This window comes from Xiphophorus hellerii, chromosome 7, assembly GCF_003331165.1.
Source record: "Xiphophorus hellerii strain 12219 chromosome 7, Xiphophorus_hellerii-4.1, whole genome shotgun sequence".
In the NCBI taxonomy this organism is placed as follows: domain Eukaryota; kingdom Metazoa; phylum Chordata; class Actinopteri; order Cyprinodontiformes; family Poeciliidae; genus Xiphophorus; species Xiphophorus hellerii.
This window is the reverse complement of record NC_045678.1, coordinates 8,683,786-8,710,625: the sequence shown is the minus strand read 5'-3', so window position 1 is coordinate 8,710,625 and position 26,840 is coordinate 8,683,786. Positions and strand designations below refer to the sequence as shown.

General features: G+C 40.4%; 1 protein-coding gene across 1 annotated transcript; it reads left to right on the top strand.

Moving 5' to 3' along the window:
* Positions 1 to 253: 253 nt before the first annotated feature.
* On the top strand, positions 254 to 26,831 carry ints6 (integrator complex subunit 6). The gene is made up of 18 exons (XM_032567966.1): positions 254 to 730; positions 881 to 958; positions 2,602 to 2,751; positions 9,632 to 9,721; positions 10,768 to 10,951; positions 14,468 to 14,593; positions 14,886 to 15,037; positions 15,813 to 15,965; positions 18,621 to 18,753; positions 19,739 to 19,833; positions 19,942 to 20,052; positions 20,146 to 20,361; positions 20,560 to 20,686; positions 22,815 to 22,957; positions 23,045 to 23,231; positions 23,390 to 23,755; positions 24,390 to 24,483; positions 25,356 to 26,831. The coding sequence occupies exons 1-18, from the start codon at positions 620 to 622 to the stop codon at positions 25,447 to 25,449; spliced, it is 2,610 nt and encodes an 869-aa protein (XP_032423857.1). The 5' UTR covers positions 254 to 619; the 3' UTR covers positions 25,450 to 26,831.
* Positions 26,832 to 26,840: the final 9 nt, after the last annotated feature.

The window sequence follows — 26,840 nt, the reverse complement described above, 5'->3', positions numbered from 1 at the left end:
AACTGCAGCGACGCTCTGAAGAAGGGGTTACAATGCCGTGAATGTGGCGGTCTTTCACATTAAAAGGTAATACAGAATGTTTTCCTCGCATTCCTGCCTATCGAGCATTCAAGCATGCGCATAAGAAGCCAAGCTTTAGCCTTATTTGGATATGTTAATGAGCGGCCGCCGACTGCCAATGAGAAGCGAGCGTACCTCCACGTGACTGTGAAAGAGCGCTCACGAGGCGGGGTCAGGCGCGGACCTTCAGTTAAAACCAGTGGAGGAGGTACAGCGCACTCAGTGTAGGGAGAAGCAGGGACTCACTCAGAGGGAAAGTTTGTTACTATGAAACTTAGGAATATTTACAAAATATATACAAAATTATCAAAATCCCTCGTGCATCAATAACTTGCCCCAAGGGTGCCAGGCTTTAGGCGTAGTTTTCCCGGAATGGGCTTCTATACTCACTATTCTTACACTTTTTTGAAAGAATGTGTGAGACAGACAGTTAGCCAGCCAGCTAGCTAGCTAGCTAGCTGAGAGGTGAGACAGGCGGCAGGAGAACAAAAGATTTTTTTTGCGTTTTGGCCGGTTGTACTGACACCAAGTCCATGCAGAACGCGTCATTACCACCACAATGCCCGTTTTACTTTTTCTGATAGACACGTCCGCTTCAATGAACCAGCGCACCCATCTGGGCACTACCTATCTGGACATAGCAAAAGGCGCTGTTGAGACTTTTATGAAGGTACTGTAACAACGGGACACATTGATATATCGGGAGATCCCGAGCGAGGGGGGAAATCGCAGTTGAGCTCGTCATTGTGCTGTTGCAAAGCTCGCCTGTCAAAAGCAGATCTCTCGTTAACCGTACATAATTCTTCTACTATTTCCACAGCTCAGAGGGAGAGATCCGGCGAGCCGAGGGGACCGGTATATGTTGGTAAATTTTGAGGACTCTCCGTTCGGGATAAAGGTAGAAATTTGCTTTCGGGTCATGTCCAGCTTTACATCTGTCCTCCCCACCGCTTCACCACGTTGTGATCACTGTGTCAGTCGTGTAGAGAAAAATCTTCAGGAGGAGCTTTCATACCCCTTTTAAAACATGGCCGACATTTTGTTTCAGTGTGAGCAGCAAGGAACTCTGGGTGTTATTTATACAGCGAGGTAATATCTGAGGGGGGAGTGAGGAGGAAGAGGAGGGAGTGATAGACTCGTAGCCTACTTTACTTGTTTAGAGAAAATTGCCACTTTTTGTCACTGGAGACTGGGCGACGTTGTTATTTGATTCCAAGCCAGTTGCACAACTCTTGTGGAAAAAAAAAATGGATCAAACTGTGGGGCTGTCAAAGTGTTGTTGACATGCATTTCTTAACAGATTTATTTTTTTTAAATAAATGTTTTTGTAACTGTTTCACAGAAATTCACAACGAATCAAAGCCATACCAATAAAGTCCAGTCTAATGGTTTAATGACAATTTATCTTAAATCTAATGGATTTTAGACTGATTCATTTTATGGTGTCAGTTTGTAAAAAGTTACCAATCTAAAGAAACCACGCCTTTCCCTGGGATAGTTGACTTTTCTGCAATCCCTCCTCCTGAGCAAGCATGTGGCGACAGTGGAATGGAACAACTTCTTTTTTAACCAGAAGGAAAACCTCCATACTGGGTGTGAATGGTCATCTGCTGCGATCAAAGGAAGGCTCAAGAAGACTGAAAGCAACCACAGGGAAAAAAAGCAAAAGTACACCATTTTAATAGCAGAAGCGACTTTTAGTGGTTCTGCCTGGGAAAGAAAAAATACTGAAACATATTTACAGGATAAAAACAGCATTAAGACAGTTATTTATGCCATTTGATCTCTAAAACATTGTTTAATATTCAAGAGACCTGTTTCTAAAAAGATAAGTAAATACAATTTATCTTACGAATTAAGTGAGAATATCAAATAAAAGCAGGAAACATTAGCAGTAAAACATTAAGTGCTTAAAATCTTGTTAAAACTCCTTCTGCTGGGTTAAACTGTGCAACTTTAGGTGCTGTTGTATTTATTTCTAAGTGGAAGGGATATTTATTCCAAGTTCAGTGCTTACCGAAAAACACCAAACGTAATAAATCTGTCAGCATAAACCTTACTTGCTCTCTAAATGTAATGGTAGAGAACTAGTTATTGATTTGAAAATGAAAATATGCCAATGCAATAGTGTGTGTGTGAGGACAGTGGAGCCTATTTAATTAGAGAGTATAAGGTAAGAGGGTGGCTTCAGCAATGTTTTAATTAATTAATTTTTTTTTTTTTACTTTAAAATTGTTTCTATAAAAGAAATCTGTTTTGACTCAGTAAATCTTAAATCCAATATTGGGGCCACTGTTTGTGCAGTTTCTTTTCATCAGCATAGAGATGGAGAGACGCATCATTAACTGTTTTGGAAATTACAGAAGGAAAAAAAAAGCTAGCCTAATACAATGCTTTCGGGCATGCCTTTTTGTGACATTCATGTTACAGGAGGGAAGACCACTGAGTTAAACACACTATTTATATCCTGAAAGAGAATTTAATTTGGATGGCTTCGTCCGAAAGGTTAATAACAATCTTTTTGTTTGTTTGTTTCCCAAGGCCGGATGGAAAGAGAGCCATGCCACTTTCATGACAGAGCTGAGGAACCTCCAAGCAACCGGACTCACAACATTTGGCCAGTCCTTGAGGACAGCCTTTGATTTACTAAATCTCAATAGACTAGTCACTGGGATAGACAACTATGGCCAGGTACGTAGCCTCTGGAGACGAAGAGAGGAAACAAAAGTTCATGTGCAAAAAGCCCACTCACCAGCTCATCCCCCCCTCAAGTCCACAGCCTCACCCCAATAGTGCAAGCATCAACAACACGCATACCCCGCTGCCACACACTCACAGTCGAATAACACAACAGCAGCTTAGTTGCAGAGAAAGGGAAGTAACTTATGTTATTTTTTTTTTTAACATCTGTTTCTTTCACCGTTAATAAGGTGTTATATTTTCATTTGGAGTCCCTAATCAGTTTTTGGAGCTGTTCTTTTGTCAAGGCCCAGCAAACATCTTCAAATTATTTAAAATAACAATTTGAGCACAAGTTTGAAGTCTTATTTGATTTTTAAAAAACAAACAAACCGAAAAAACGGTGTTTCTGATCTTGTCCTTTTGGAAGAGACAGTTGAGTTCAGGTTTCAACCATGTAATCTTGAAAAACGTTGGCTTAAGACGTTCAAGAACAAACCAGAATTAACCAACTCCATCATAAACTGGAAACTGCTTAAACACCAGTGGCGCAGTCCGCAGTGAAATGTGTTTCACATCGCTGATCACGAAGGGAAGCAGCTTTCAAGTTTGGCTGAAATTTTCCCACATGAACGTCTCCTGGAAGGCGCTTTATTACGGTCACAGGAGGATTTGGTTAGGCTGTTTGGTCACAGTGATGGCAAGTGTGCGTGAAGGAGTCAAGTTGGTGTTTTGAAACTTAAGAACACGGTGGCACTTTTCAAGCGTAGAGGCGATGGGCTGCCTTTTCTGCTCTCAGCGGCTCTGTCCTCAGTGGGGTGATTAAAAAATATGGGCAACATATTTGCAGTTAAATAAGTCGAGCTATATTCATATTTTTGTATGATTCTAAACCTTGCATGGAAAAAAGACGTGCTGCCTTTCCTGGCTGGTAAATTAGATTTTTTGTTTTGTTTTACTTTCAAGTTGATGAACTTTCTAAGCTGCTTATCCAGAGTTTTAAGCAAGTTTTTCTAAGGATTTATGCTCTAATCTATTTGTAAAAGAACGTTCGTACCATTTTTTTAATGTATATCTCTCAGGCTATTTATACAGCACCAAATTCTTATTCAGTTATGTAGAATTGGATTTGTCCCAATTAACTTAAAAAAAGTGCAGTACATGCTCATATAATTCAGTCATGACGTCAGATTTAGGATGATGCTAATCCGTAAAAGATTACTCATTTAGAGCTCATGTGGTGACAGTAGTCAGAAACAAATAATTTGTAAACAAGTAGAAGCCTCCAAGGTTTTCACATTTAGTTTGAAGTATTTATTTTTTTCACAATAATCCATAAAATAGTCTCAAAACAAATCACAACGTATTCATCCACAAAGGAGAGCGCCACAATTCAAGCAGAAATAACAGCGGGCTTGCTAGTGGAAATGACAGATGTGTCTCTAAGACTTCGGAACTGAAGAGTGGACTCGACTCCCGGATTTTGTTGGCTTGATGAGGATTTGGGCTCGAAGCAGGAAATCATTCAGCTCTGCAGCCTGAGCTTCAACCGGTGGTGCCAGCTGACATCACCCGTCTAAGATGAGCTGCGGTTCCTCAAAGTAAAGCATTGGGAAGAGAGGAGGCAAAAATGGAAAGCGAGGCGTTTTACAGTTTTAGCTTTAGCCCGCTGCCTTTCTGTCAGAACGCCTTAAACGCGCGTCAAAGTCTTCTTTCATCGCAACACTTGCCGTGCGGTGCTTCATAGAGATCAGAGAGGCTCTACTTTGATGGCATCATTAGAGAGAACAGCAAAGCAGGTCACAGGATATGCAACACCTCACCATGTAATATTTTTACAGTCAAATGGCCAGCTTTAAAACGTGAACTTCACTTTTTGAGTCGTTCTCGGCTTCATAGACAGTTCCAGTCCCATAAATTTGGACTCTTGGCGTCTGTAGAGTACTTTTTTAACATCTGTTTTTCCTTCATGGAGATAGGTGCTGAGGATGAATCTGAAACATTTCCTGTGTTCATAGCCGAAGGGAGCCTTCCACTTGGTGTAACGTGTTCGAACGTACGGCGTACATTAGATGCGCCACTGGAGTTTAAATATCGTTCTGGCCGGGGCTGCGGGCGCGCATTCCAGTGAACACAAACGGTAGAAACCAAGGTCAGGGTTGGTGTGTTCTGCACCTGTCTGTGGTGACCTCTAATGACCGGTTGGTGTGACTGTAATTATAATTTAATAACCGCCTCCTCTCTTCTCTGCCTTTTTGCTACTTAAGGAGGTCATTTGTTAGACAGATGGCACTCTGCCACCACAGTCACTATTGCTTTATTATGTCCATTAGAAAAGAAGTCGCTTATTAAGAGGCTGTAATTACACTAGGATGTACTATGAGGGATCTTTTTCATATCTTTAAAAAGGTAGATCATTCACTAATATTTCCTTTTTTATAACCAGGCAGTGGGGAAGCTTCACCTTGCTTGTTTTTGTTTGTTTAACACCCACTTATACAAATGTATAAGTCATTGTGTACACTGTTTGTCCTCTATGGTCTGTATAGCTGATTGTGTTAGTATATGCAGAAGTGCATCTCATATCTTCAGCTTTTTTTTTTATCATTAACTGTTGTTTCCTCTAGGAAAGCTTGTTTTATTCTTTTTCATAAAACAAAACTACTAATGGGCAGAGTATGAAATTAAATGAGAGCAAGACAGACGCAGGTTTTAGATTTAAAATCTGCTTAAATCTTGTTTAAATGCAGACTCGAATGCATTGCTTTTGAACTTTCATATTTTTTCATGTTATAATCACATTTGAGTGTGATTTACTTGAAATTCTTTTTTTTTTTTTGGTTAGACAGAATTTTTTGCAGTTGGATTAAAGTCTGGATTTGGACTGAAACACCAATGGTCCAGTTCAGGGATGTACGATGTAGCAGCATTAACATTGGCATCGATATTATTCATTTTTTAGCATGTCTGTAACTGTTGCCGATATCAACAACCAATATTTATTCCCTTTTTTTTTTGCCCTTTGGTTTTAGAGGGGAAGTGGAGGAGCTTGGTTATGTGGTACCATATTTTCCAGACTATAAGGTGCACTTAAAAGCCTTTAATTTAAAAAAAAAAATTTTTAAACAGCAGTGTACCTTATATATTGTTCTAGAGTAAAACAGCCCCCTCTAGTGTATTAAAACATATAGTTTTTCGACTGTGCTTCAAGTGTCTTGTTGCACTTAATGCGCCCAGGGGCGCCGCCAGGAATCTTGGGCCCTATGGCAAAAAATTAGATTGGGCCCCCCCACGCAGCTGCTGTTACAATTTCTTGAGTCTATTTGACCCATCAAAAGCGTCACAATTTTAAAGGCTTGCAACTGCCTTGTTTTCTTTGGTCCAATACTGATACCAGCACAATATTCACTGTTCATGAATTTTGCATGCAACAGTCCATATACAGTATGCAAGTAGGTTGCTTTAATTTGTTTCTATTAGTTTTAGATTACTGAAATGTCTCTCCCCACGAGCAACAGTCAAAAGCAACGTGCAAAATATACAAGCAATCCAGACTTCTCAAAAAATGCTATGTAGTTGCATTTTATTCAAGCTGCAGTATATAACTTTAATAAAAATGTTTTCTCCATATTTGTTAGAGCTGTCACCATGTTGTGCCAGTTTGTTATGAGACAGATAATCTGTGAAAACAATCAATCTCCTCCACCTCCTCCCTGAGCTACTATTACTGGCTAAAGTAATGCAACGTTCCGACCAAAACTACCAATCAGACAGAACCAGGACAAAACACTTCCCCTGCCTTACCTGTTTGATTTTGAATGATTGGCCGAGTGAAGCCAATTTCACCTACCTCTTAAAAATCATCCATTGTCCCCTTCTGCTCAGCCGTAACAGAAGGCTGTCGACTTTGTTTCACAGGTATTGTTCGGTGTTTTTCAATAAAATAAGATTGGAACATTAAATATGTATTGTGAGCTTATAACCCCAGACATTGTCCGTTATAAGAAAAAAAAAACAAACATGTATCAGCATGTCAAGCTTTTAAAGATTGACATGCTGTTTTCTGGCGATCGACCAGAAAACTGCAGTCGGTGCACACCTAGCTACAATGTAGCTGACCACCATCGGCGTGTGAATGGGTGACTGTAGTGTCAGCGTAAAGTACTGTAGAGTCGTCAAGATTAGATGGAGCTCTTTACAAATGCAGACCATTTACCAGAAAATCCAGTTTGAGATTTTGAAAGCTCATTTGTCTTGATTTTAATTAGCGGGTCAATTTGACCCAAAACTGTATACGTATGTCAAGTTCAATTATAAAGATCACCCCTTGAAAAAAAAACTCAAAATGTAATATAAAAAAAATCTACAAAAGATAAATTTCAAGGATAATTATAGTTTTTTTGTCTAGGTTTTTTTAGTGGAAAAATGAGTAAATTGTCGTCATTGATCCTTTATTTGTGAGAAATAAAAAAAACATCATTGCACAAATATTGATTGAAATGGTTAGTATTGGAGTTAATAATCAGATACAAAAATGTTTTGGATTATTTTTTGGGTTTCTGACACTATTGCATGATTAAACACTCCCCGGGTCAAATTGACCCAGGAACGTTGATGCTGTACCTCAGAAACGAGCATAACAGGAGGGTTAAGTTCGTAGGAAAGCGTTCAAGGGGATAAATCCTTCTGCAAGCCACTGCGAGTGGAACACGAGTCTTTTTCACAAGCAGAGACTGAATCAGGGGGATCTTTTTTTTTTGAGCAGTCAAACCCGACATGTTGCATCAGCACTCTGACACCAATCATTTCTGTTCTTCTTCAAGCTCAATTTCCCCCAGCAGCTGTAAATCAAAGTCTAACAAAATGGATGTGTCAGCTTTGTGTTTCAAGCATTTTTGCTCTACCTCGTTTTTTTGTGATTTTTTTTTTTTTAGTTTTGTTTAATCTGAACGTTCATAAACTCCCTGAAGTTGTAAGATGTTCAGTGATCCTTAAAGAGCTCCAGAGGACAATAACAAAGGGGACTGAGCCTGCAGGGGGAGTTAATATTGCTCTGGAGTGACTCTGTCTGCAGTAACAAAGAGTCCTCCAGGTTGCCAGGCATCTGCGGTGACTCTACCCCTGGGAGAAGAAGAAGAGAGGGGATTTAGGAGGTAAAGCGGGTAATCCTGACACTGATCAGTTCCATATGGGGGCCAATCAGAGAGCAGAAAACAGGGACGCAGTGAAAGTGATGTCTAGTTCTTACCTGATTATTAAGCCAATGCTTTTTTTTGTTTGTTTTTTTATCAGTATCTAATGAAAATCTGTTATCCATATGAACTCATTTATACCTGCTAAATCTGTTGTTAAATACCAGTAAATGTAAAAAAAAAATGTTTTGCATAAGCAAACATTGAAGCAACAGCAGGAAGAGGAGGAGGGGGAACCCAAGCTCGTGTTCTGTTCTGAGTTTATTGAGGCCCATTATGATCTAAACAGAAAAACAACCCAGCAGCTATTAAAGCCGAGGGAGCAGATGTGACACGATTGAAATCAAAACTTGTTTGGCCATTTAGACCCATTGCTGACTCATTAGCATGCCAAGAAAGTTCCCATTATGAAAGGATTTTGGGGGGGTGCAGAAATGGAGAAATAACTAGGTTGTCATGGATACCTCCAGAAGAGCAGATTTTGGTCGTCTCGTGCTCTGTTTGCTTTGGGTTACACGAACAGATCCGTCATTCAGCGGAGGACGCGGCCCACAGGTAGAGGGTCCAGACCGAGCGGTTCCGCTTCCATTAATAATCGCTCCGCCGCCGGTACAGGACGGCCTTTGTGAAGTCCGTGCGACTGCAGCGAGCCGCCGCTGCTGCTGTTTGCTGACAGAACCTGTCAGGCTGCATTGAGGGTTTCACGTCGCTGGCTCGCGGGGTGATCCCGAGGCCCCGACGGAGATACTGTAAGGCTGATGTGCAGTGATAAATGCAGTCCTGCTCTGGTTTCGTGCTCTGTATGGAGTGCTAGGATCTAGCAGAAAAGAGCTTTCAATATGCTGTCATTTTGGAGGATGGAGGAGACACAAAATGGAGACGTAGCGAAATGCAATTCAGACTCAGATTAAACTACATTTATCAGCTTCAGTAAAGGTTAACTTTAGCCATTAAATGGATCTCCTAGGTAATTCTGGCAATGGTTAACTGTTGCCAGCTTTGTCGCTATACTTAGTGACTTTTCAGAAAAAAAGAAAATCGGCTTTGACCAGAATCGGCAGGTTAGGCTTTTTAAAGATCGGCCAGAAAACTGCAATGGGTGCACTTTTAATCAAGAGACTGAAGATGGGTTTTTTGGGGGGTTTTTTGCAAGCTCAGTCAGATTTCTTGAGTATTTGTCACCATCAGTTTTCAAATCTTGTCACAAATTCTCAATAGGCTCTAGGTCTGGACTTTGACTAGGACATTTTAACACAATATGCCTAGATCTAAACCATGCCATTGCAGTTCTCGTTGTTTTTTCACTTGTTCCCGTTGTGTGTATGCAACGTTGGTTTATAGTGATGAGCAGCTTTTGTTCAAGGATCTCTCTGTATTTAGCTCCATCCATCTTCTCATCAACTCTAAAGTACTAATTATGTGACTTCTGGCTGCTCTGGATTTAATTTAGGGGTATCTCGCTGACTAAAAACACCTGTAACAATCTTTGGATTTTCATCTGTAACAAGTGAAGAAACAAGCATTTCCTTCCCACTTTATAGTTGAGCTCTGCTTTGTGTCACAAAGTGGTAGTAAAATTCATAGAGGTCTGTGATTGTAACAAACCTTTGCGAGGCGCTCTAGATGTCGCTTCATGCTGCTTATTGGTGGTTTTCTTCCTGCTCTTTTTAAGGATTTTCCTGCATCTTTTCTCATTACAGGGGAGGAATCCTTTCTTCCTTGAACCTGCCATCATAATTGCAATTAGCGACGGCAACAAGTTGACGGGCGGCAGCGGCGTGCAAGACGAGGTCAGTGGACGTCTTTAATCGGCATCTGAGAGAATCTTAGAGGCTTAGAGAGAATCTCTGTTGATGGGCGGGGCCTCTGATCAAAGCATTTTTGATCAGGGTTGTTTTTAATGGTCATCAGAATCAATTTTATATTTAAAATTTAACAAAATTGTAAAATGAATGGGAAATAATTAAACTTTTAGATTTTTAAAATAAAAAATTTAAAAAAGAGCAGGTGCTCAAAATGTGGAACTTCTCTGTAGTTCTTTTTCTATATCGTTATCTTCTTAATAGATTTTCAAACAAAGTAGCAAATTTATTCATCAGGCATCTTCAAAATGATTTCACACAGATGAAGGAGGTTATTTTCTTAAAATGTACCTTTAAATTTTTAGCTCTCTTGCAAATTGTGAAGGAAATAGTCACAGTGATGTATGTCCAAGATAATTGAGTTTTTGCTGCCTTTAGTGTTCAAAAGTGGCAAACATTAAAACGGTTCAGAAATCATAAGCAAGAACGTGATTGAACTTGCAAATAGGGGTGGGTGGTTATTATTGGTTATTGGTATGAGGAACATTTTAATCATGAAGAGAAATACCAACAACATGAATAAGTAAGTTAATTTAGCTGATTTTTTCCACAAAAAAAATTATATATAGATTTATTTGAAAATATAATTAAATGTAATTTCTGTGCTTTTCAGCAATATAATAGTAATACCTAATGTAACTGTTTTGAAGGAGCCAGTGTGACAATTGGTGCATTTTAGAGTTGTGTGTGGCGAAGTGTAGTTGTCATTCACCTGATAGTAGTAGTTTGGATGTCAGATCCTCTGTTTAAATGATAAGAAATTAGAAACGTGCTTTTTTTCTTTTCCTCTTTGTTTTGATAATTGCATAAATCAGCAAGATGGACTTCAGCGTTTTCAGAACATTTTTAGTTTCAAAGCAAGTGGAGATGCTGAAATCTGTCCTGATTATTAAAAAAAACAACAACAACAAAAAACATGGGGGAATCTCTCATCTCTCGGATCTTAGCGTGTTGTCATGTCCTCCCCTCTCTAGCTCCACCTGCCTCTGACCACCCCTCTGCCAGGGAGCGAGCTGACCAAGGAGCCTTTTCGCTGGGACCAGCGACTGTTTGCCCTGGTGTTGCGTATCCCCGGCAACGCCTCGGTGGAGCCAGAGCCTCTCGGCGGTGTCCCGCCTGACGATTCTCCCATCACACCCATGTGTGAGGTCACTGGAGGTTGGTGAAGTTCTCGTTCACCAGCTATGCTTCTACTCTGGTCAAAGGATCTATCCGCTAAGCTTGCTCATAAATACTAGTTTGCTTGCTAGACGAGTTTCATTGAGGCGGTGGTTGAGAGATGATTGTGTTCAAGAGGAGCGGGAGATTTTCTAAAAGCTGCTGTTTCAGGTGCATTATGGGAGTGTTTTTGACAAATGACCTCAGTTTGTGTTGTGCCATTTCTTTTCCGCACCTCCAGACACAATGATAGCACAACAATAAATCACTCCAAGGCCCCTAAAATAACCAAGAGGTCACCAGCGAGGATGTTAATGAAGCTCATCAAGCCATAGAAAAACTTTTAAAGAACATTTTTAAAATATTAAATAGGCTTTTATTGTTTATTTTCTACATTAAAATGTAAATCTGCTTTTGTATTTTTTTTTTTTTTTTCACAGCATGTGGTATGTTTGCACAGCTTTAGCATCTGTACACAGTCTGGAAAAGTATAGAAATCTATAGAACTTAAGTGTTTTTCCAGATCTGGACAATTCTAGAGATGACTATTTGTAGAAATATTTGTCTTTCCTCTCTTTATGCCTTATCCCGTTGCTGAACATTCATCCGTCTCTAAAGTGCCTTGGAAAAGTGTTCATTCACCTTGAAGTTATCCCCATTCTGTCATGTTAAGACCACAAACTTCAACGTGTTTTAATAGGATTTGATGGATCAACACAGAGGTTGGGAACAATTAGGAAATTATGTGTAGTTTTCATATGTTCAATTTGAATCTAAAGAGTTTGGGCTATTTCAAACCAACTCATCTTAAATAAACATCCATATAGCTAGTTGCCATAGTCTGTCTTACCAAAACAAAAGAAAAACATTTTCCTTCCATTTTGTGTTGGTACATCACAAAATCCCGAAGAAATCCATTTAAGTTCTTTGTCGTAATGAGGCAAAACAACTTGCTATCACTACTTAAGAAAATATTCACATTCGTGTCGTGATACAGGTCTTAAATTTCATCCATAATGGTCTGAAAAAGCCTTAAGTCAGGGTTAGTGAAATCTACAGGAACTCTGTTCTTTCAATTTCACATTTTTGTATTCTCCATGTTGAAAGTGAGAAAAATTAACCGTACATTCATAGTCTTTTTTTTTTTAGTATTCGTAGTTCACACCATTTTTAAACGTGGTTTTAAAACACCCAAATTTCCTGAGAAAAATACATTGAATCTGTATATAGAAACTGTGTGAAGCACTGAACAAATTTAGTCTATGCTTACCTTTGTTTAATATTAATTTTAATACCAGTTTATTGCACTCTTGTTTCCTCTCCAGCGTTCTATGAGCTGAAATCTGTCTTTGATTACAGGAATTAGCTCTCCCGGGACGGGTCCGATTTCAAATAAGTTTAGAAAGAACGTTAAATCAGGAACGAAGCTGTTTGTAGTTTTGGTTGCCAGAGCGGCTTTTATGTTGCGCCGCTCAGCTTGTCGCAATTGGGTGAAGAGAAGCGAGCCCGAGCTGCACAGCAGAGCACCGGTGCAACATGCCGGGACAGGCTCCAAGTATTTATAACAGTACATCAAAATAGCTGTTTGTTAAACACATTCTGCTGCACAACAGATGAATCATCTGTCAGTGCCAAACAAGAAAAGGGTGATATATATTGGGCCTTTTTTTCTTTTTTTGAAGCTGGTGAAAACGATTCGTCTTGGCAGCTGTTTTCTCCTCCAGTTGGGAAGATCCCTGGGCTTCCTCTCAATACCTTTTCGCTCAACATGCGACTGCGGTGTTTACAACTTTGCCCGAGGGGGGATATAAACTCTGCTCAAACATTGTACGTCTTCAGTACCTCAAGCTCAAACCGGCGAGGCAGTAGCGGAGCAGTAAGAAAGTGCTGTGTTGAACTGGTGATTAAGACGAGGAAGGCTCCTCCGCCACCACAGCTTTGCCCGCATGGCAGCTGCTTTAAAGAAAATATTCACGCTTTTTAGAGGCGGGTTTGTTCCTCCAGCTGGCGGGAGGAACACACCAGAAACGATGGCGTTTTAAGATGAGCACACGCACAGTCAGAGAGAGATAGAGGAAACTGGGGGTACCGCGCGGCGCTCTGAATGCAGAACATGACACGGCTCCATTGTCGGCGACGGCGTGCGATGCTCATGCCGCCTGCCTGTTACTGCTGATGGCAGAGCTGACACAAAGCCACAGGCGAGTGAAAGGGGAAGTGAATGGGTGCACAGGAGGGTCACTAGAGGTGAAGTGAGAGGCTTTAACTGATGAGAATGTCAACTTTGATCAGTTTACTTTGTTCCTGTCTGAATTGTGGCCTTGTGACAAAACTGATGTGAAAAATGGTTTAAGGCAGATTCAAAGATTATCATAGCACCAAATTATCCGTACGCTCTAGGGGTGTACTGATAAATCAACCCTGATTTATTTAATTTTGGGCAATCAGCGATTGGCCGACGCTTGCATCTACAAAGGTCTTAACATCAGCCACTAGCTGCTTTTCCATTGACCATAAAATTGCGCAAATTGGAATTATGAAAATAAATTGGCTTAATAGAAACGCGGCAATTGGGAAAACACGTTTTTTGATCGAGCGCGCCCCATGTACAGAGGCCTCTGTCCACAATGTGGCCGTCAAAGGATGAGCCTAAAAATCCTTAAAAAAAAAGGAAAAGTTTTTGCGATAGGATGACATTGATTTTCTTTTTTTAGCCGCATCAAAGTTTTTGTATTTCTCAAACTTAAATAGAAACAGGCACTGACCTGTCCCACAGCATCACACAGTTCAGCAACAGTTGAGTTTGCCAAGTTAGATATCAGCCCATCATTTATGTTGCTGGGCTAACACATTCGTGTCGTGATGAAGGTCTTAAATTTCATCCATAACGGTCCGAAAAGCCTTAAGTCAGAGTTAGTGACTTAATGCAGAACATGACACGGCTCCAAGATAGCTAGAAGATAGGCATGATGTTAATTGCTTCAAACAAAAACTCTTCCAAAGAGAAGTGAAGTGGAGAAAATCTGTATTGTGTAATGAAGCGGTGAACCAGGAACAAGTGCTGATGGTGTGTAATTAGGCATGAGCTGGAATGAATTTGTCAAGGTGCGATGAACTTGAATTACAAGATGGTGAACAAGTTTGATTTCTGTTTCTGTCAGTATGCTGGCAGTTGGAGAAACATTTACTGGGATGGCACTGGAAAAGTTCAAGAACTATCGGACTAAGAGCTACAAGAAACTTTCCAGCGATAATCTTTGGTTATCGCTGGAATCAATCTGTTACTAAGCAACAGATTGATCTTGTTTCACATTGATGTTTTTCATGGGTTAGTATTCGATGTTGTTGTGTCTTGCGTGCACTTTGTGTAATTCTATGTTTAGCTGAAAAAAAAACCTACAAATGACTAAAAAGAGACTAAATATTGTGTTAGCTTTAATCAAGCCTTCATAGTTTAATTTTCAACTTTACAAGGACCTGAAGTCAAGGCTAACCTGTGTGTTCTGTGTGTTGCAGGCCGTTCCTACAGTGTTTTTTCCCAGCGCATGCTGAATCAGTGTTTGGAGTCTCTAGTGCAGAAAATCCAAAGCGGCGTGGTGATAAACTTCGAAAAGACCGGACCTGACCCCCCTCCACTAGAAGGTACGAGAGGCTTTTCTGTTTCAGTGAAATCTGTTTCCAACAAAAGAAGAAGAAGAAACCTCCTTCACATCTGCTGTTCTGCGTTTGTTTGATAAAGCGAGAAGCTTTTTTTTTTACCTTCTCCCACTCACCTTTTTTAATCCGCTGAGCTGAATTCATTAGGATAAACCTCCCACCTTCATGGTTAACCGCTAACACGCATATCAGAACTGTTCAGTCGTCCCGTTCTTCCAAAAACCTTTCTGCCTGGGTTCGCCGACGGATGAACCTTTTTCTCTCTGTTTCTGAGCAGACGCTCCAGCCGAGGCGCTGAAGTCCGGTCTGCAGCCTTGGCACTGCTGTCACAAGCTCATCTACGTACGACCCAACCCTAAAACCGGCGTCCCCATCGGTCACTGGCCCATCCCTGAGGCCTTCTGGCCAGACCAGAACTCTCCAACACTAGTAAGAGATTATTTTAGAAACACAAAACATAGTATATACATTTTTTTCTCCCACTAAAACATGATTTTCACTTATTTATGCATACTTCTTCAGCGTAAAGAATCCATACCTCTTAAGCTTTATGTGATGCTCTGTTAAACATCAATGATTTTTCCTGGGATTTTATTGGATGGAACAAAAAGTGGTGTATTATTATGATGCAAGAACGGTTTCTAGGCTCTTTTCTAATTCAAATCTAAAAGTGTGAGTTATTTGTATGCAGCTTCCTTTACTTTACTAAATAAAAAACAACAATTAAAAGGCACGGTTAATAATTTCCATCTCTAGATGTCTAAAGTTAATTGAAGCAGACCCCAAAATATTTGCATCTTTAATAATAATAATAAAGATAGAAGTTAAAAGCATAGAATTGAATCAAGTATTGATTTTTAAACCATACCGCTTTCAAATTTTATTATTATTACTACTACTACCACTTCACTTACTATTTTGTGTTGATCTGTTGCATAAAATGTTATAAAAAATACACTGAATTTTGTGATCGCGACAAAATGTGGAACGGTCCAAAGGATGTGAATACTTTTTTCCAGATGGAAAGTAGAAATTGTCACTTGTGCATCAGTGGTGGGAAAGTTGTATAATACTTTTCCATAGTTGCTGACATCCTAATTTAAGCAGTAGATCAAATATTCCTTAAAAGGGTAAAAGTGTGTGGTGTTTTTATTCATAAAAATAGCAATAATAATAATAATCTGTTGTCTGTAATGCGACTCAGCCGCCCCGCTCAGCCCACCCCCAGGTCCGGTTCTCCTGTGTGGACGCTGAGCCCATGGTGATAGACAAGGTGCCCTTCGACAAGTACGAGCTGGAGCCTTCGCCGCTAACGCAGTACATTCTGGAGAGGAAATCCCCTCACACCTGCTGGCAGGTACGTCTCAGAAAGCTGCACTCCGAGAGGAGAGTCCTATATTTCTAAGAACGCTACCAGACTGCTGGGAATCTTTCATTTAAGGTTTTAAATCTCATTTAAGTCCAGATGCAAATTTTCTTAAAACAGGACTCTGATTGTGCAAACTTAATGGCTAAAAGTTGTTCTTTGTGAGAAGTTTCAGACTTTATTTCAGCTGATCAGTGACAAAAAGTGTGTGTGTGAGAGCGCTGTCTTAAAGGTTGGCTGTTGCTGTTTGTTTTTCCACAACTCATACCAAACCACTGGATAATGACAGGCTGTGACTGGTCCAACAGGACACTGGGGAAGTGAAAGAATTTGAGGAGGAAACTTAGTCTGAGCTCAGTTTGCTGTCAGCTGTTGTCACCTGTCAGGCTAAGAAACTGAAGCATCCTCTTAAGAGTTATTGTGTGGGTAAAGCTATCTGCAGAAACACAGGTTCTCTGAGGAAGAGAGGGGGAGGAATTCACTACGATCACCGCGAGAGTTTTTACCAACCAGTGCATTTAGCACGGCTCTGCGCATAAATGAGAACATTTCTTCCAAATACACAAGGGGTGTTATCTCTTAGTTATCCTTAAAACAGGTTTTTTACTGTCAATATAACTTGTCATGATGTTTAAGTGGGGCAGAAAAAGCAGACGTGGTGGATTAGCAGCTGATGACGTGTTTCTGTGAAATATTGTCTCTGCCGCCCAGAAATTTCTGTTTCTATAGACTATAGTCACACAGCTATAGTGTTTTCAGTCGGAGGCCTTTTCAGATTCATTGCAAGACAGACTGCTACCAGAAAGCCTTCCTTCCCACAGTGACTCCTTGAAGACAACGAGTTACACGGTTTCATTTCCTTTGGGAATAATTAAGTATTTTTTCAACTGAATTGAATTTAACCAGTTCTTTGCAACAGTATAAACAAATACATTTCAATGAACTCTTGAAGCAAAATTTGCATGTTCCATTGGATATTGTAAAACCAGGCCTGCTGCACCGTTTAATCGGTTTCACTTGTTGCATTGTCTTGCAACAGTAGATGTGTCATGAACATATTCGCACTTTACTATGGGATAGGCCAACATAACGAGGTGCATAATTGTGGATAGAAAATGATGTACAATTTTTAGATTAAAAATATTTAATCTGAAAAGTGTGTAGTGCATTTTTATTAAGCATCTGTACATATGGATGGAGACTATCCAGCAGCGATTTTCAAGCCTGGCCACAGATTCCCAACTTGCTTTAGGTCTATTTCGCAATAAATACGAGTAACGTGTCAAAGTCAAGTCGGTTTTATTTGTGTAGCACATTTCAACAAGGCAGTTCAATGTGCTTTACATGACAATTAAATTACTAAAATGGGATTTTTTTTTCTTTGGTTTTCATGCAACAAGTGCATATAAGATTTGCACAAAAAAATGCACTAATGCTGCAAGGATCATTCCTTTTTTATTAACTATATTTGTCCCAAAACGTTTTTTTTAAAAAAACATGCATTTTTTAAATGTAATTTTCTATTAACTTTAAATGTCCAATTGAAGAAAATGTGTGAAACCTAAAAACGAAAATGTTTATTATTAAAATTTTAAACAGAATTTTTAGATTCTAAACTGCAAAATGAATCTTTTTTGTTTCAAAGAGTCACGTTGCTTTTGCGACTTGAAACAAATTTGTTGTAGCTAAACTGAAGGCCAAAAAAATGGCTCTTTGGATTGTAAAGGTTTCTTTTTTGACAACACGTCTCGTGTGTTGTAAAACATTTTAATAACATTTATTAGTCTTAAAAATTACGCTCTACTTTGTGTCGGCCCATCACGTAAAATCTCAATAGATTACCCTGAACGTTGTGGCTTCAACTTCGAGAGAGAAAAGCGCTTCATGTGGAAATGACCGGTGTGTCACGCCATTTCCTCTCTCAACGTCACGATCTGCGCCACGCAAAGCCGAGGGCGTAAAAACTGTCGGATGAGTCTGCTGAGAACAGAAGGCAGAGATGAGAAACTGCGGCAGCCGGAGACTGACACACACCCCTCAGACACGGGGAAAAGCCAGATTGTTTGTTTTTTTGTTGTTTTTTTTCCCCCCCTGCCTGTCAGCACACCTGTCCAGTAACTGCATTGGAAAATATTGAGCAGTTTTGCTAAACCGCCGTGTTTATTTACAGAAGCCTCTCACTGGGTCTGCTGTTGCCTGAATTTAAATGGACCAAAAAATAAGCACGGGGAGGAAGTGAGCTTAAGCAGAAACGGAGGATTGGATTTAAAAAAAAGAAAATCTTCTCATTATTAAAATTTCTTTCCTGATGTGAATAGTTTTGAGCCAGATGTTCCATCTCCAGACTCCTGTCCTGTTTACCCACATTGACTTTCTTCCAGGATTTTGCTGAAACGAACATTTTTAAAGATGACTTCTTTTAAAGAGACAGCAACCTTTTCTTTTAATCCTAATACGTTTAAGTTACTTGTAGACATTTATATCTAGCCTGCAGACGTCCTGGTGTTTTAATTACTATATATTTAGACTTATTCGAGCAATTTACCAACTAATATCCTTTTAGTACTTCAGCCTTTTGTTTGCCGATTCGAGTTCAAATGTCACTGCTGATTTATTGATTGATTGATTTCTGTTTGCTTTTTGTAGGTGTTTGTAAGTAACAGTGCCAAGTACAGTGACCTGGGTCAACCTTTTGGTTATCTAAAGGCTAGCACAGCTCTCAACTGCGTCAACCTGTTTGTAATGCCCTACAACTACCCTGTCCTCCTGCCACTTCTGGGTAAGACTCGGCTCCACACGTTGCCCTCCGGGGTTTTCATTTTTACCTCGAGAAATTTCCAAAGTGGAACTCTGGCTGAGCGTTGCACAATTTCTAAAGTTTTAAAAATGGATGTAACAGAAAAATGCAGAGTTTAGCTATTGCTTCAGTTTTTTCATGGAATAAACACATTTAATTTCCTCAACAGAATGACCCTAAATGTACAAGTCATTTTTATTTAGATCCATTTTGGGAAACTATGTGGATATATCAACATCTCCTATGAGAAAATGTAGCCATCATCTATTTGAATTGGGGGTTTTTAATGTTTTTCTTTATATCAAAACTTAAAAATAAGAATAAAATGATTGCTCTTTAAACATTACATCAGTTTTCCTATTGTAGATACTTATAACAAATAATAAGAACTCTTTATTCAAAGGCACGGTAATATTTCTGTCTAATCTAGGGCTGCAACTAAAAAAAATTATCAGATTTTTAATTTAACAACTTAAGCACGTCTTGTACAATATTAGAAATGCCTTAAAAGATGCAAAAAAAACCCCTTCAATTAATTGATTAATGACTAGTACTCTTCGATATTGGTTTGTGAGAAGACAAAGCAGGATAATTACTGAGTGTATGCGAAGATTAGAAGAAAATGTCAAAGTTGAATATGCAATTCTTATTTGTAAAAAATATTTTTTTGTTTATACAGCTGTTCCAGACTAAAACATTTTTTTTAGTTGGGAATGGTGTTTTTTTTAAAATGCGTAATTAAAAGCACAAAACGAATAGGATATTCATTCCCATGATGAGTTCATGTAAACGTCTGAGCGCTTTGGCAGCTTTATTTAGAAATACCAGTTAGAAAATGTATTTAAGCCATTTTGAACAAGTTTAATAAATCAATTATGGAATTATGGAGTTGTGAAATACTGTTGCAGTAGTAACAACAATGGTATTTTATGTGCGTAACATTGTTTCGATGTTGTACTTTTCGCAGACGACTTGATTAAAGTGCACAAGTTCAAGCCCACTCTGAAATGGCGGCAGTCCTTTGAGAACTACTTGAAGACCATGCCTCCTTATTATATCGGGGTAAGTCGATTCGGACTAATCTGAATTATTACTTCATTTTTCTAAACAAAAGAAATAAATAATGTTCCCTTTTCTTTCTTTTCTTTTTTCCTGTGTTCCCTCCCTCAGTCCCTCAGAAAGGCGCTGAGGATAATGGGCGCGCCAAACCTCCTGGCTGAGAACATGGAGTACGGGCTGAGCTACAGCGTCGTGTCCTACCTGAAGAAGCTCAGTCAGCAGGTTTGATGATTCAGCAGTTTTACATTCCTCTGTTACTCCTTTGCAATGACTTTGTTAAAAATAACTTCTTTTTTTATTTTGCCACGTTGCCAGACAAAGATCGAGTACGACCGCCTGATCGCCTTGATCGGGAAGAAACCCTCTCTGGAGCCTGGCATCAAGGTGCGATGGCGGGGCTGCGGCATCTCGCTGGCGCAGAGACGGGACTTCATCCAGCAGCTGCAGAGTCTCACAGGAGAGCCTCCCACTCTGCCTCTGGAGCTCAACCCCAAAGAGTTTCAGGTCTTCCACTTGGCACTGCTCAACAAAGTAAGAAAAGATGGATAAAACACACCAGGGCTGTTTCTGTTTTTAACATCCTCTGTGATTCTCCACACTGAGTGTCCTCCCTCCTTTTGCAAGGAGACAAGACAGCATTTTAAAGCTGTTTTTTTTTTTTGTATCCTGGTTGTATTTTTATCTCACACTCTTCTCTTTACCATCCTTTCTTACCTTGCGGCTCCTCAGGGTCTGAAGCCTCAGAGCTTTAGAAATCCCTACGACATCCCACGCAGCCACTTGCTCGATCAGCTCAGCCGAATGAGGAGGAACCTGCTCAACACCACCGTCTGCACCTTACGAGGGCAGGACTCCGGTATGTTGTCTGTAGAGACGGGACTTCCATGTTCCTGTAAATGCACCGATCTAAACTTTGTGGCCAGTCTCCAGGCTTCTCTTTTAATAAAAATTTCGCCTGATGATACGACGTTTGACCAATTTCTCTTCAAGAACTATAATCAGGGTGTTCACACATCCTTAAGATGTTTAAATTCATTAGAGTTGGCCCTACATTTGTTAATCACGGTTGTATTTAATCTTGTATATTCTGTGTAACATATCTTTCTCAGCCAGACGTTTGAGTCGCGCACAGACGTCTTCATTACATTCTTGAGTTTAACTAGCCACAGTAGCCTTTCTAGCTAGGTAGCTTTTTTTGCATCTGTCGTAGGTAAATAACTTCATCATCAGTTGACTGGACGGTGTGTTTTTGACACTGGACTACTTCTGATGCCAACCTGTATGATGCTACATGCATTTTCTGCAAATAAAGTTTAGCACTATGATATAAAATATGCAATTTTCTTTTGTACATTTCTGCCATAATACAGCTCTATAATTTCATTCATAATGCTCTTTAGAAGTCTTAAATTTGAGATGGTGAAACCTGCAGAAACCCTGCTAACATAAAATTATACAACATCATTTTACTCTTTTTTTTCAGCCATACTGTCTCAAGTTATCTCTCATTGATATTTAAATATACAAAATTCAAATTTCCAAATTAATGAGTTACAACAACATTTAATTTCCCATTTGGTTCAACAAAGTGTTTTTGAATTTGTATTTTCAAATTTGTGTATTTGTATATAAAGAATTTGTGATTTAAGCGAATGTATATTCTTACCCTAGCTATAAACAGTGTTTGATAACGTGTTTCTGTGAAATATTGTCTCTGCCGCCCAGAAATTTGTTTTGTTCTCTGTCATTTTGACCGATAGCATTAAACAAAATCGGTCATGTACTATTTTTACCCGTCAAATTATAATTATATTAACATTAGGCTATTTAGCCGCATTGTTATGTGGTTTAGTTAATATTCACCTGCTTGAACCATGAATCCAGATCCATCACACATAAAGCAGATGAACGCATCAAAAAATGTTTCCGTAGTGACACAAACCACTGACTGTGGCTCCAATAACTTATAATAAAAGAAATGAAGTGACTCCACTTAAATTACAAGCACTTCACCTGTCTCTGAACGCACAGCCTCACAAATTCCTTCTGGTCGCATCTACAGAGAAATCTGCGCTGGTTCATTAGTCAGTTGGATCTGTCTGAACCAAACCGATCAATTTAACGTTTTTTTTTTTTTAACCCTGTGCGGTCCCGGCGTGTGCTTTTACAAGGATTTTCTTTGCGTGGTTTTGCTTCCCAAAACGGACAGAAACGAACTGCCGCGTTTCTGAGCGCTGCTCTCCTTCTGGGCGCGGGAGGGTAATGTCTTCCAGCTGCATTTGTTAAAACCGTTGGATGAGTTAAGTTTAATTCTTCGCAGCGGCCGAGCCGTGTCCGCATTGGTTGTGCAGAGTATGCGCAAAGCTAACCGATGCACCTTTATTTATTTCCTCAAGATAAACTCCTGGCTCCTGTTTAGACTATAAATGAATTAGCTCAACGTTGCATTCTCTTTAGTTTTCTCTGTTCTGTTTGTAATGGAGACTTGAATTAAAGGTGCCATTTCAACCAAAGGTTTGGAACGCGCTTCCTAACCAGACGCGCTCCAAAGCGTCCGGTCCATACCCCTTCAACACGCTGTCAGCTCCCTGTCAGAAAGACGCATGTAGCTCAGTGTTCATGAGATGATATTAAGAAAGGTTTGGTTTTTTTATTGACTGATTTTAGTTGCCTCTGTGATGAACTCTTTGCCTAAGGTCTATAATGTCTGCCTGTGTGCACCAGTCAGGGATGTGAATTATAACCTGTCAAATGACTGACGGGCTTCAAATTTTCCCGACGTTTAAAAAAATAACCGGTCAAATACGGAAAATATTCCGTTAACGCAACCTCTGGTGTAGGGTATGTAGCGTTCATCTTCTGGATAAATAAGTTTCCGACAAGCTGAAAATTGGTCGTTAGACTATTCCTCAGAGGATTTCTGCTGCAAATACACTGAAAATGAAATAAAAACTTAATTTGCCCCCTGCTCGTGTTGTTTCCAGACCAGCTCCACAGCGTGCCAATCGCCCAGATGGGAAACTACCAAGACTTCCTTAAATCTGCCCCCCAGCCACTCCGGGACGCAGATCCCGAACAGCCTAAGCGTTTGCACACCTTCGGAAACCCCTTCAAACTGGACAAGAAGGTGCGCCACGCCCCATTCATGTCAACCTTTACATAGAAGGGAAGAGTACTTTGACACGGTAAAATGCAACCACCTGATCTCTCGCAGGGCATGATGATCGACGAGGCGGACGAGTTTGTGACCGGCCCGCAGAACAAGGGCAAGCGACCTGGAGAGAGCAGCAACATGCCAGGCGGCGGTCCGAAGAGACGGCGCTGCATGTCGCCCCTGCTGCGTCTGGGCCGGGCCTACACGCCTCCGGTGACGCCGCCCGCCAGCCCACAACACTCGACAGGTCAAATCCAGGGTCTCTCCTTCAAAATGGTGCTGACGGTTGAAAATAGACGACCAGATCAGCTTTCCGTCTCTTCATCGATGTTTTCTCACAGCTAAACCTGATCAATAACCTGATCCTGTCTCCTAACTCTCTCACCCTCTCCTGCCTCCCCGTAGACACGGACTTGAACGACGGCGCAGAACCTGAACTTATAATCAACCACCTGAATCAAAACCACTACAGCCAAGACGCAAACTCCGACCCCGAGGTGGATCACCCGTCGGGGCCCGCCGACCTCCAGGAGAACCACACCTCTGCCGACCCGCAGCTTCTCCGGCACAAGGACGAGGAGGAGAACGGGGTGCCCGGGTCCTACGAGCCGCCGGGTGGCGATGGAGGGGTGGAGATTGTGCTGATGGAGGACCAGACGACCCGCTTCCTGTCGCCCGCCGCCCTGAAGAAGCACATTCACGGCGAGACGACGAAGGTCAACAACGAGCTGAGGGTGCTGATCACCAAGGAGATCAGAAAACCTGGCAGACGTACGTACATGTGGGGGATCAGGACTGGGTGTTCATGCATGCAGAAATGGTGGTTGACAGACCGCAAGCATATTATTAAGAAAGTTTAGTGGAAGGAAAATGTGTGGTAGAAATAAATACCAAATTACTGTTTTTGTCAAGCTGCAAGTCATTGTTATTAACAGAAATGAACACTTGAAACGTATCACCCGGGCGATAAAGCATCTGTTTTTAAATTGAATTTCTGAAATAAATGACATTTTTAATTCTCCTCTGATTTATTGATATGCGATTGTAGATATGAACATGTTTCAGGTGAGCAGAAATGTTCTTGTAGCTTTTCCCTGACTTACGGTCAACACCCAATTTTAATATATGGTTAGCATGTTCTCGTTTTTCCAATTTTGAAGAGTGACTTGGAGAAATGGGCCTCAGTGTCATGTTTATACTTTAGTGAAAGATAAATTTTATCTAGTTAGGGCAGGAAGAGATGTCAGAATACAGTGTGTGATTCAGAACTGTAACTTTTGCTGATCTATCTAAGCAGACATTTTCCTGTTGAGCATGACTTAAATCATTATTCAATCAATAACAGGATTAACATTTTCTCATTAAGGAGTTAGGTTGAAGGAACTTTTCCTTTCTTGTGTTTCAGACTACGAGAAGATCTTCCTCCTCTTGAAGCAGATCCAGGGAACGTTGGACACTCGGCTCATTTTCCTCCAAAACATCATCAAAGAGGCCGCCAGGTAGCAGAGCTGCACTTCTTCTCACATCCCAGAGTAATAAATAGAACCATTAAGTAGATTCTTTTACCAACATTAAAACCACCTGCACTCATCGGCCACTTCAAATCCTCATTAACTCGAACAACAAATCAAACACAATTCAGCTGCTCTAAACACAATTTAAAGTAGCTGAATTGTGCTCTAAATTGTGTTCAGCGTTCTCTGTGAATTGTCTTCACCGAGACGCGGTGAAGACAATTTGCTGGAGTTCATACTGAGCATCTGAAAGGAGATTGAAGTGATTCTGAACATAGCATGGCGGTTCATGTCTGCACAGCCACTAGATCCAGTTGGATCACTTAAGGGATGCGCTGGACCGAGAGAATCAGTTTATGAAGTTCAGCTGACAAATCTGCAGGTGCCTTTAGTACCAATAAAGTGTACCTAATAAAGTGGCCCTTTTGGGTCTAGGTTACTTTTTTTTTTTTGGGAACATCCATATTTTACTACATAGAAACAAATAGGTAATTATAATAAAAGCATATGCACCCCTTAGACGTCATAGAACACTACAACTTCTACATTTAATGTGTTTTGAGGGTTTTATGACAAACACAAATGAAAAAATTATACATGGTCTTAAAAGACCTTTTTATTCAATAAACTGAAACGTGTTGAGTTGCATTTGTAAGTAGCCCCCCTAACTCCGACGCTCTTAAATAAAATCCGTTGTGACCGTCTTACTAAATAAAAACCTCAGTAGTAAGTTCGGCAATGTACCGTGACGAAAGTTCATAAAACATCAGAAAAACATCTAGCTTAGCTTTCAGTAGGTTTAAATGATGTTGAAAATACAAACTATAAAATGTTTCTTTTTTTATCCATCGTCAAAGGTTTAAGAAGAAAGTCCTCATCGAGCAGCTGGAAAACTTCCTCGAGGAAATACACAACCGATCCAACACCATGAACCACGTGGACATGCTCTGAGACCAACTCAAACTGCACAGACTAATAATAATAACAATAATAATAATAAACTCCATAACCCTCCGCATCCCCGTGGAAACAACCACTCCCCTCCACCTCAACCAAGACCCAAAGAGTCCGGGATCTGGAATACCGAGAGATCCCCCATTTGACATTTAACCTACAGGGCCGGGTATCAAGACGGGAGCGATCGCATCTCATGAACGGGGTGGAGTTGAAGACTTTTTTTTTTTTTGTCCCAGGAAGGATCTGACGACAATGAGTGTGATGTTCAGTCTTTTCTCTTTTTTTCCTGTGAAGATGTGGCGGACAGAGTTCAGTCTGAGCGTTGCGTGTTTTCAGATATCTCAGGGTCGAAAGGGATCCAGTGAAGATGTTTTTATTTCCCTTCCACATTCATTTCTTTTCCATACTTTCCCCCCCCCCACACACACCGCAGTGTAGTAGGTATTACTCTCTTGCATTTCTGATTGCGAGAGGAAAACCGATTTGTTCCAATCGAATTTCTGCACTCCACCGACCAGAGCACTCCGCTACTCGGCTCTCGAACAGACAGAATTTGATTTCAAGGTCGCAGTAGTCGATTAATTTTATCGACGTAATGATTTAGGCGTCGGACAAAGTTGGCGGTTTTCAAGGATCCTTTAAACCTAGAAAGGTTTGTTCTGCAAAGCAGAGTTACAGCAAACTAAATGCAAAGGAAGGTCATGAAAACAGGGACAAAAAGCTCAGGAAGCGTCATTAATGCATCAGCGTCAGCAATAACATCGAGTCCCCTCCCCCACCTATTTATTTAAGCCCCGAAAGGGCTGATATGCAACGTGAGCTGTTGTCTGCTGGAAGCAATGATGAAGTGGGGTCTTGGTTGCTGCCAAATTACTGAACAAACCCCCATCAACCACCCCCGTCTCCCCTTCTCTGCCACGGATCTCAAACCAACTTCTTGTCGCTTCATCGCAATTGCACTTGTGTAAATTTGAGAATTATTATTTAATGTAATTTAAAAGAGGAAAACATTTTTGTTGTTGCAATTTCTGAGAAAGAATGGGACTCCATATTCGGCGTTCTCAGATGTACACAAATAGACCCTCGTTTTGGGTCCAGAGGTCAAAAGTTGATTTCCGAATCCAGTGGCTCCCCTCTTCTTCCGCAAACCCTCCCCGGACAGGGACCAAAATCTGCCATACTTGTCTTTTATGTGTGAAGAGGCCGCTACCAAAAGAGTATTTTGAATACGCTGTAAAGATGTAAATAACGCTAGAGTACTATTTAAAAGAAAAAAAGAAATGTTCAGTGAAAAAATGGCCTTTTTGTAAGTATTTCCATAAATAAAGTTTCTATTTTACACTGTGAAGGGCCATGTAAATAAAGTGTTCCATAAATGTGTGACT

Bases quoted from the DNA above. Each gene is read 5' to 3' on its own strand.
- ints6 (XM_032567966.1), top strand. From the start codon at position 620: ATGCCCGTTTTACTTTTTCTGATAGACACGTCCGCTTCAATGAACCAG. The intron at 2,752-9,631 runs GTACGTAGCCTC...TTCTCATTACAG, and splicing joins GGATAGACAACTATGGCCAG to GGGAGGAATCCTTTCTTCCT. The intron at 24,484-25,355 runs GTAGCAGAGCTG...CCATCGTCAAAG, and splicing joins ATCATCAAAGAGGCCGCCAG to GTTTAAGAAGAAAGTCCTCA.